We start from the raw sequence: 10,089 nt of genomic DNA on the forward strand, positions 1-10,089 counted from the left end.
TAGTCGCCAGCATATTTAATACAGATATAAGTGAATGGAAGAAATTGGATCCAGGAAGACGGGTCTTTGGGAAAAGGCCGCAGTGACTGGACACAATCTATTGTCATTCTTTCCATTGAGTGTCGTCGCCAGTTCACCCCTCCCCCGGGAAGCCTATGGTGTCACACGTACCTGCATGCTATTGTGAACACCCCCCAAGAACGGAGGAGAGGCAGGTTTCTCCATATTTTGTCCCTCCCCTCGCGAGTGCTGTTTTAAATAGCGAGAGAGAGCTCAGATGTGACATCGACACAAAGACACTTGTTGAGAGCATCTCCTCTGGCTCACCTTACAATCACGGCAAGGACAACTTGTTCAAGGAGAACCACGACGCTTTTTTCCTTCAAGAAACCTTCCAAGTCACGAAATTACAGGTAACGTTTCCATCTATTTTGTCTGATGATGTGTATATAAAAAAAGTCGATGTATTTGTTTTTAACGTTGTTTTTGTACGTTTCACTGCATGATGGCATTTTCAACAATGACATAGTGGCTGTTTATTATTTTCAGCTATTGGCTTGATTAATGGTTAGCCTACACTATCAGATCATAAATTATACACTTTTTGGAATACGGACGTTGGTTTTTGTCTCATGATTTAATTTAATTAAGGGATATACTAATTAACAGTGGTGGAAAAAGTACCCAATTGACATATTTGACAGAAAGTAAAGATACCTTAATAGAATAGTCACCCAGTAAAACTACTTGAGTAAAATAATATCAAATTCCTTATTTTAAGCAAACCAGATGGTAAAATTGTCTTGTTTTATTTATTTATTTGTGGATAGCCAGGGGCACACTCCAACACTCAGACATAATTTACAAACGAAACATTTGTGTTTTGTGAGTCCGCCAGATCAGAGGCAGTAGGAACGACAAGGAATGTTCTCTTGATAAGTGTGTGAATTGGATCATTTTCATGTCCTGCTAAGCATTCAAAATGTAACGAGTACTTTTGGGTGTCAGGGAAAATGTATGGAGTAAAAATAACATTATTTTATTTAGGAATTTAGGCTAGTGAAGTAAAAGTTGTGAAAAATATAAATAATAAAGTACAGATTCCCCGCAAAACGTCTTAATTAGTATTTTAAACTAGTTGTATTTAAGTACTTTACACCACTGCTAATTAATAATTTAAAAAAAATGCTGGTCTATTTTAATTCAACAGTGTTACCCATTCACTATGCAGTGTTTTGTTGTCTAATACACAACCATGAATGAATGACCAATTACCACAATAATGGTAGGATTATGTTTATTTACTGGTATGTTTATGTATTTATTCACGCTGGAATGATAGTTTCATATTCCCATTGATACAACTCAAAGCTTTTGAAATAAGCTTGTATCATCGACAACATGTGTGAGCCTATATATGAAGCATAAGCTGACTGTTGATGATTACATTTGTAAATATTTAATTGTATTCGTCTTTAACAAATACTTCATTATTATTATTATTAATAGTAGTAGAGGAGTATATCCTAACCATCTGGATCTCTGTTACTCTATCAGGAATGGACAATAGCAGCAGACTGATGTTCGCAGTCGTCATGGTAATGGCGTACATGGCGATGGGAGCCCAGGCCCAGAACTCCACAATGGCCCAAAACTCCACAATGGCCCAGAACTCCACAATGGCCCTGAACGTCACAATGGCAGCTAATGCTTCTACTACAGGACTCAACATAACAACAACCCTTAGCACAACATATTCCCCAGGCGTAAATATCACAACCAATGGTACTATGGCACCCAACACAACACAGACGACAGTGGTACCTGTCACAGCTGTCACGGTGAGTTGCCTAGGCTATACATGTCTCACTCGGTCTCACAGTCTCTGACTAGAAAAAGGAACAACACATTTCTTCTCACTCTCTCAGTTTTTCCTTTCAGCTAATTATCACTACTTCCCTCTCTAAATGTATCTCTTTCTTTCCTCTCTCTTTCTCGCTCTCTCTCTCTCTCTGAAATCAAACTTTACTTGAAGTGAATTTGAAGGATCTCAATGATAAACCTCACACACTGCCATGGAAACTGAAGGCAGATTTAGCAAAGTGCCTGTTTGGGAGTTTCATTTGCACTCATATGCTACACTATTTCCAAAAGAATGACAACCATGACAGCAACTAATGATGAACTCTTCAGACACAGGATAACATCTCAAGGAGAGAATGTGGAAAGACTAAGCTCTGTGCAGCTGAGCCGGAAAACTGTGATCCGGCCGTGGCTGGTTCCTGTTTCTTCGCATCCACCAATCAGATCTCGGGACAGACTTTCTCCTTCCAGCTACGAGGAATGTCCAGCGGCTACATCGCTGTAGGCTTGTCCACAACCTCCACACTGGTATGGAAACCTGCCTTTAGAATTAGTATACATGTTACCATACCCAGGACAAGGGAGTTGGTGTTGGGTTATTGACATTGACATTTTATTCATGAATTGGGAAGAAATGGCCAAAATGAATACTTTTTAAATGATTATTTATTTGAATTCATCCTCTCTCTCCTCTACAGGATGGTAATGCCACCATCTATGTGTGCGCCAACAACAGCGGCAGTGTGAAATTCTTCACCACTGTCCTTGACAAGGAACATCTGGCCATCAACAACACGGTGAGTTGGACCAATCAGATCACAGTGTTTAATTTGTGACTTTCTGGAATAATTTTCAGGGTGTGGTTTAATTCCAGGCAAATTCAGGAAGTCAACTATATTCAATCAATGAGTTTTATGAGTTGGACAAGATATTGAGAGCAAAAGTATGAGTATTCCATATTAATTCCATATTTTCTGGGTGGTTATTGAAGTTGGATTTGACCTCAATTCTGACTCTTATTCCCTGCATATACACTTGGGTGCCATTTGGGACAGTGCCTGGGAGAATAACAATGTACCTGACTAATACTACAGTGTAGGCCTACTGACATTTGACTAATGTTCATTGTGGTTAATACCATTGTGTGGACTCTGTGAAGGGCTCAGTCAACGATAAGATCATCCAGTGCACCTTCAATGCTACTGTCCCCAACGCTACGGTGACCACGGGCACCCGGGGCTCCTCCACCAGTTTCTTCTTCTCCATCTTAAAAGGGTCAATCAATAACGGTGAGGCACTCTTCCAAACACGGTCCTGGTGAAGTTTCCCATAGGTACATATCTAGGATCAGCTCCCTCTACCCCTATCCTCACCTTAACAATTACTGGAGGAAATGCTAAACTGACCTCAGATCAGCATATAGGGGTCTGTCTTTCTCTAACTCTCTCTCTCTCCTTGTTCTCCTCCCTCAGGAACACTGGTTAATTCCACTGTTGTCCTGTTAAGTGATAGATTGGTGGACCTGACCATCTACAACACTACTGTGACCAACTCTTTGAACCAGAACACCACTTCTGCTGCTCCCTCCAGCCACACCTTTGGCCTGCAGCACACCCTGGCTCAAGGTAATAACCACATAAGAAGCACCACTAACACTTTATAATAATAACTGATAACATGATTGAGTATTATTAAACTATTTATAAAGAAGTATTTCATTATTCATTTATAATCCTTAAAAGCAATTTATAAATAAATAATATATTATTTATTATGCATTTATAAATGTGTATGACTATTTATAATGTTGTAATTCATGGAAGTTGTTATAAAGTGTTACCGTAGTAACTAATATAATCCCATATTACTTAGAGTAGACAACCAATGTGAAAGGCTATATCATTTCCCCTCCTCTCTCTCTCTCTCTCTCTCTCTCTCTCTCTCTCTCTCTCTTTCTCTTTCCATAGCTCTTCTGATCCTGCTAGGTGTACTAGGTATGATGATGCTGTAAGGTCTGAAGATGAAGCACCATGCACTCAGGAATCCTGCCTCCTTTCCTTTACTCACCTTGGCCAGGCTGCGTCCCTAAATGGCACCCCATTCCCTAAATACTACTGTACTTCCACTATGTAGGGAATAGGGTGCAATTCTGGACTCAATCTGGTACCAGAACAAAGGATCATGTCAGATCTGAAGTTATATGCTTATATATGCAATCATGTTTTTCCACATACTCAATGAAACACCTAGTTGAGGGTAGTAAGACATTAACTAACAGAATGGACCCAGTGATACAAGGCCAAGTACTAACATATTGTGTTGATAGACAATACCATTTAAAGGAAAAAGGTATAAATTCAACTTCACATTCATCATCTCCATCACCACTTACCTTCTTCTATCTTGTTGAATACAAAACATAGAAACCAGCCATTTTAATATACGTTGATGTTGGAGTGTTGCTGGAGATGACGAAGATGAAATGTCCCATTAAGAAATAACAGCTGGGTGTAAAAACAGATCCTCCATATTTGTACTGTATACCCCCATGTCATCCCCTACATGTAACTAATTTATTTGTGACAGAGGAAGTTGTTTTATAATTCTGTATTTGCTGATGTCCTGTTATGAAGTTCATGTTAGTCTGTGTTTCTTGGTGGATGTGTGTGAGTGAGAGTGTGACTTTGTGTGTAAATATTGTATAGTGATGAGAGACTCCACACACATACCCCACACTTGGGACAGACGTCAATTCAACATCTACTGTATTCCATGTCGGTTCAAAGTAATTTCGTTGAAATAACATGGAAACGTTGATTAAACCAGTGTTTGCCCAGTGGGCCGTAGATGAAGTCACAAGGGCTGCATTTAGACAGGCAGACAAGTTCTTATACTTTTACCAATAATTTGTCTTTTGAACAATAACATTTCTTTTTCAGAGCTGATCAAAAGACCAATTAGTGTGTGTGTGTGTATTGTTTATGTATGTGTACTATGATGAAGCCACTGGATGGTGAACTGTTCTACCTGACTACCCTTTTAAATTAAATATTTGCATTACACAATAAAAATGAACTTTTATTTACAATGCATGTTTTATTATCTTTCATGGGCATATTTTTATTTCATCTTTTGACACTGAAACCGACAACATCTAACATACTGTAATATACACGTAAAATCTGACACGGGCTCAACTAGGGCAGCAGGTAGCCTAGCGGTTAAGAGCGTTGAGCCAGTAACTAAAAGGTTGCTGGTTTGAATCCCTGATCTGACGAGGTGAAGAATCTGTTGATGTGTCCTCAATTAGGCAAGGCACTTAATGTCATAAGCGTCGTAGTGAGTGGACCAAAACGCAGTGGGTATATGTATGCTCATCTTCTTTAATTGAAAAAAACAAAAACAAAAACACTTATACTAAACAAAAGACGAAAAACAGTCCTGTAAGGTACACTGACAATACTGGCACAGGGCGAACTGGACTTTGCTGAGGACTGATGGCTGCCGTGCGTAGAGCAGGCGCAGGGTAGCCTGGGCCTAGGAGATGTGCTGAGCCGGCGCACTTCTCCTATGGCTGGATGCCCACTCTAGCACGGCACTTGCGGGGAACTGGTATCGACCGCACTGGGCTTTGACTGCGTCTGGGCAATACAGTGCGCATTTCCGCATAGCTCGGTGCCTTCTTGAACAAACATAGCAATATACTAACATAGAACATAAACCAAAAACCCCGAAACACATAAAACAAACACCCCCTGCCAAGCCCTGACCAAACTACAATAACAAATAACCCCCTTTACTGGTCAGGACGTGACACTTAAATCTAGTTGTTCTGTATAAGAAAGTCTGCTAAATGGCTATAATTTAATGTAAACTTTTGTTCAAGCCACATCATGTTTGCTGAAATCCTGCATCTACTATAAATCAAGTACTGTCTTTCTACAACCATGGATCCTCCTCATTCCCACCTCTTAGCTACCCTGTGTATACTATTCTACAAAGTCATGAAGCAGATTTTCAAATTTACTTCTATCTCCATTCATAAAAATATTAACAGAAAAGCTTATTTTTATACCTTTTCACAAAAAATATCACATAAAGCATACTTAATTTGTATATATTGTACTTATTTTTTACTACATCAGGATAGCATACACATATGATTCGGCTAAACAGCCTTCTTTTTTTCTTTTTTTCCACCTTTATTTAACCAGGTAGGCTGGTTAAGAACAAGTTCTCATTTGCAACTGTGACCTGGTCAAGATAAAGCAAAGCAGTTCGACTCATACAACAACACAGAGTTACACATGGAATAAACAAACATACAATTGTCATGACTGTCCTGATCAGGTCAGGTTACAGGAGACCACAAACCTACAGATTATCTCTCAACCCCCAACAGAGGAGAGATCTAGAGTATGAGGATGTGGGGGTTTTATGACCCCTCACGCCCATGATAGTCTTAGGCCACAGAGAAATTCCTTTGTCCTCACTATGGAGAACTGGCCTCAGAACATTAAACATGCAATAAAGGGACTTTGGAACAATGGTTTCCGTCAGCCACAATGGTGGTTATAACGATAGATGGAATATGAAAATGTATGTCATTTTTGTTTTATTATTAAATATTAACAGATGACGTTATTATGAAAACATTGTACCTTTAAGAGTTTTCCCAGTATATGCCTGATGTTTATACATTGTACGTTGTGTGGAAAATATCCAAATCAAAGAGAATGTTTTGGTAAAGATGAGATGTGAAGTAAGTGTCTAAAATTGGATTTGAGTAAAATCTAGGCCTTGCTCTTAACTTGGTACGCCCAGAGAATTGCCCTAAAGGTGGTTACGTCCACTTCTGACCAGAAGCTGTAAGACAGGGGAGTGAAGAATTTACATATCAGACTACTGACCCCAGGCTGCAGCCACAGTCTGAATGGTCAACGAACCCCAAAACGCAACACAAAGTTTGAAGACAAAGGAATCTTTTTCTACTCAAGCTATGGATGAGTAGCTGTGTCTAAGCGGGTGAATTCAAGCCGAACCACCTAGCCTCCACTCTTCATCGAATCGTGGTATCTACGCTATTCCATTCCTACGCTGTGAGCTCTGAGCTACAGAGCTGTATGTCCTCAGACGACACCACAGAGAAAAGGGAAGAAATCAGACCACCAAGCGAAGAAGGACATTGACATCGTGAGGACAATCAGAGAGTTGCGTCGGAGCAGTGCGTCCTTGAGAAGCCTAAACGAGCCACGCGGGACGCCCCTCTGAGATCTCCATCACGTAATTACATCATTATATTCTGACCCATAAGAGCGGCAGTTTGGGGCAAGGCTAGGTTTAAATAAGCATAGCTGACAAATGAACCCAAATGTATATTTCTCTCGTGTACTTTCTTTGTTTCTCTCTCTTTTAAATCCCCATTTTTGGTAACACGCGCCATAGTGTGTTGGCCCGTTATGCTAAGTCCTAATCAATAGCCTAGACTGTGTTTTGTGTATGTGTATTTTTATCATCATTTTAGCTTGTTAGTAAATAAATACTCAACTAAGATTGGTGTGGTAAACTCATTGGTGGAGCCCGGGTTCGTGCAGATTCCCGGATTATGCGACGTTCAGATATGAGACATTGGAGGAAATGGATTAATTTAGTGACTGTTGTAAAATCGATATTCTGATATTCTTTCAGTTCATTTGGGAAATAGAAACTCAATAAAACAAATGTTCCCATGGTGCCCCAGGTTAATGAGTTAATAATTGCTTGATTCATTGCTTGATTCATTTAATCACGCAATTATAAACAGTTAATCATTCGATGAGCAACAGTCGTCACATTAACTAATACAACGTCATGACACAATCAATAATGTAGTAGAAAAATCTATATACAGCATGTGCAAATGAAGTAGGATAAGAGAGGTAAGGCAAAAAATAGGCCATGGTAGCAAAGTAATTACTATATGGCAATTAAACACTGGAATGGTATGATGTGCAGAAGACAAATTTGCAAGTAGAGATACTGGGGTGCAAAGGAGCAAGATATATAAATAAATACAGTATGGGGATGAGGTAGATTGGATGCGTTATTTACAGATGAGCTATGTACAGGTGCAGTGATCTGTGAGCTGCTTTGACAGCCGGTGTTTAACTTCTCAAGGGTAGGGGGCAGTATTTTGACGTCCGGATGAAAGGCGTGCCCAAATTAAACTGCTTGCTACTCAGGCTCAGAAGGTAGGATATGCATATTATTAGTAGGATAGAATTTGGATAGAAAACACTCTGAAGTTTCTAAAACTGTTTGAATGATGTCTGTGAGTATAACAGAACTCATATGGCAGGCAAAAACCTGAGAAACATCCAAAGCAGGAAGTGGGAAATCTGAGGGTTGTAGTTTTTTCAAGTGATTGCCTATTGCCTATACAGTGACTTAGGGTTCATTTTGCACTTCCTAAGGCTTCCACTAGATGTCAACAGTCTTTAGAACGTTGTTTTAGGCTTCTACAGTGAACAGAGAGCGAACAAGAGGGCCTGGAGTCAGATGACTGAGAGAATGACATGAGTTCAGTGTTGCGCATTCACGTGAGTGGTAGCTGTGTTCCATTACATTTTTGAAGACATTGGAATCGTCCGGTTGGAATATTATTGAAGATTTATGTTAAAAAGGCCCTAAAGATTGATGCTATACATCGTTTGACATGTTTCTACGAATGTAAATATAACTTTTTTTGACTTTTCGTCGTGAAATTTTCGGCGCGCTTCCTACATTTGGAGTAGCTTACTGAACGCGTTAACAAAAAGAAGGTATTTGAACATAAATTATGGACTTTATCGAACAAAACAAAATTGATTGTGAACCTGAGATTCCTGGGAGTGCATTCTGATGAAGATCATCAAAGGTAAGTGAATATTTATAATGCTATTTATGAATTTAGATGACTCCAAAATGGCGGGTATCTGTATTGCCTGCTGTTTTTTCTGAGCGCTGTACTCAGATTATTGCAAAGTGTACTTTCCACGTGAAGCTTTTTTGAAATCTGTCACAACGGTTGCATTAAAGAGATGTTTATCTATAATTCTTTGAATAACAGTTTAATATTTTATCAACGTTTATGATGAGTATTTCTATAAATTGCCGTGCTCATTCACCAGAAGTTTTTGGATGAAAAACATTTCTGAACATTACGGGCCAATGTAAAATGGGGTTTTTGGATATAAATATAAACTTTATCGAGCAAAACAACGCTAGCATCCCACATACCCCAGAGAGGTTAAAGTTAGTAAGGGAGGTAAGAGTCTCCAGTTTCAGAGATTTTTGCAGTTCGTTCCAGTCATTGGCAGCAGAGAACTGGAAGGAGAGGCGGCCAAAGGAAAAATTGGCTTTGGGGGTGAAGAGTGAGATATACCTGCTGGAGCACGTGCTACAGGTAGGTGCTGCTATGGTGACCAGTGAGCTGAGATAAGGCGGGGCTTTACCTAGCAGAGACTTGTAGATGACCTGGAGCCAGTGGGTTTGGCGACGAGTAAAAAGCGAGGGCCAGCCAACAAGAGCATACAGGTCGCAGTGGTGGGTAGCATATGGGGCTTTGGTGACAAAACGGAGGGCACTGTGGTAGACTGCATCCAATTTGTTGAGTAGAGTGTTGGAGGCTATTTTGTAAATGACATCGCTGAAGTCTAGGATCGGTAGGATGGTCAGTTTTACGAGGGTATGTTTGGCGGCATAAGTGAAGGATGCTTTGTTGCGAAATAGGAAGCTGATTCAAGATTTAATTTTGGATTGGAGATGTTTAATGAGAGACTGGAAGGAGAGTTTACAGTCTAACCAGACACCTAGGTATTTGTAGTTGTCCACATATTCTAAGTCAGAACCGTCCAGCGTAGTGAGGCTGGACGGGCGGGCAGGTGCGGGCAGCGATCGGTTGAAGCGCATGCATTTCGTTTTACTTGCATTTAAGAGCAGTTGGAGGCCACGGAAGGTGAGTTGTATGGCTCATCTGGAGGTTAGTTAACACAGTGTCCAACGAAGGGCCAGAGGTATACAGAATGGTGTCGTCTGCGTAGAGGTGGATCAGAGAATCACCAGCAGCGAGAGCGACATCATTGATGTATACAGAGAAGAGAGTCGGCCCGAGAATTGAATCCTGTGGCACAACCATAGAGACTGCTTATTGAAATTCTCAATTATTGTGGATTTATCGGTAGTGACATTGTTTCCTAGCCTCAGTGC

At 40.2% G+C, this 10,089-nt stretch overlaps 1 protein-coding gene across 1 annotated transcript; it reads left to right on the plus strand.

Annotated features, from left to right (window-relative positions):
• The first annotated feature begins 262 nt into the window (after positions 1 to 262).
• On the plus strand, positions 263 to 4,951 carry LOC115194530 (putative ferric-chelate reductase 1). The gene is made up of 7 exons (XM_029754285.1): positions 263 to 413; positions 1,558 to 1,841; positions 2,194 to 2,391; positions 2,562 to 2,660; positions 3,023 to 3,152; positions 3,336 to 3,488; positions 3,831 to 4,951. The coding sequence occupies exons 2-7, from the start codon at positions 1,560 to 1,562 to the stop codon at positions 3,872 to 3,874; spliced, it is 906 nt and encodes a 301-aa protein (XP_029610145.1). The 5' UTR covers positions 263 to 413; positions 1,558 to 1,559; the 3' UTR covers positions 3,875 to 4,951.
• The last annotated feature ends 5,138 nt before the right edge of the window (positions 4,952 to 10,089 follow it).

Source organism: Salmo trutta, chromosome 5 (assembly GCF_901001165.1).
Source record: "Salmo trutta chromosome 5, fSalTru1.1, whole genome shotgun sequence".
NCBI lineage: Eukaryota > Metazoa > Chordata > Actinopteri > Salmoniformes > Salmonidae > Salmo > Salmo trutta.

Coding starts and splice junctions, on each gene's coding strand:
- LOC115194530 (XM_029754285.1), top strand. CDS start 1,560: ATGGACAATAGCAGCAGACTGATGTTCGCAGTCGTCATGGTAATGGCG. Junction 3,153..3,335: donor AAAAGGGTCAATCAATAACG/GTGAGGCACTCT, acceptor CTCCTCCCTCAG/GAACACTGGTTAATTCCACT. Junction 3,489..3,830: donor GCAGCACACCCTGGCTCAAG/GTAATAACCACA, acceptor CTCTTTCCATAG/CTCTTCTGATCCTGCTAGGT.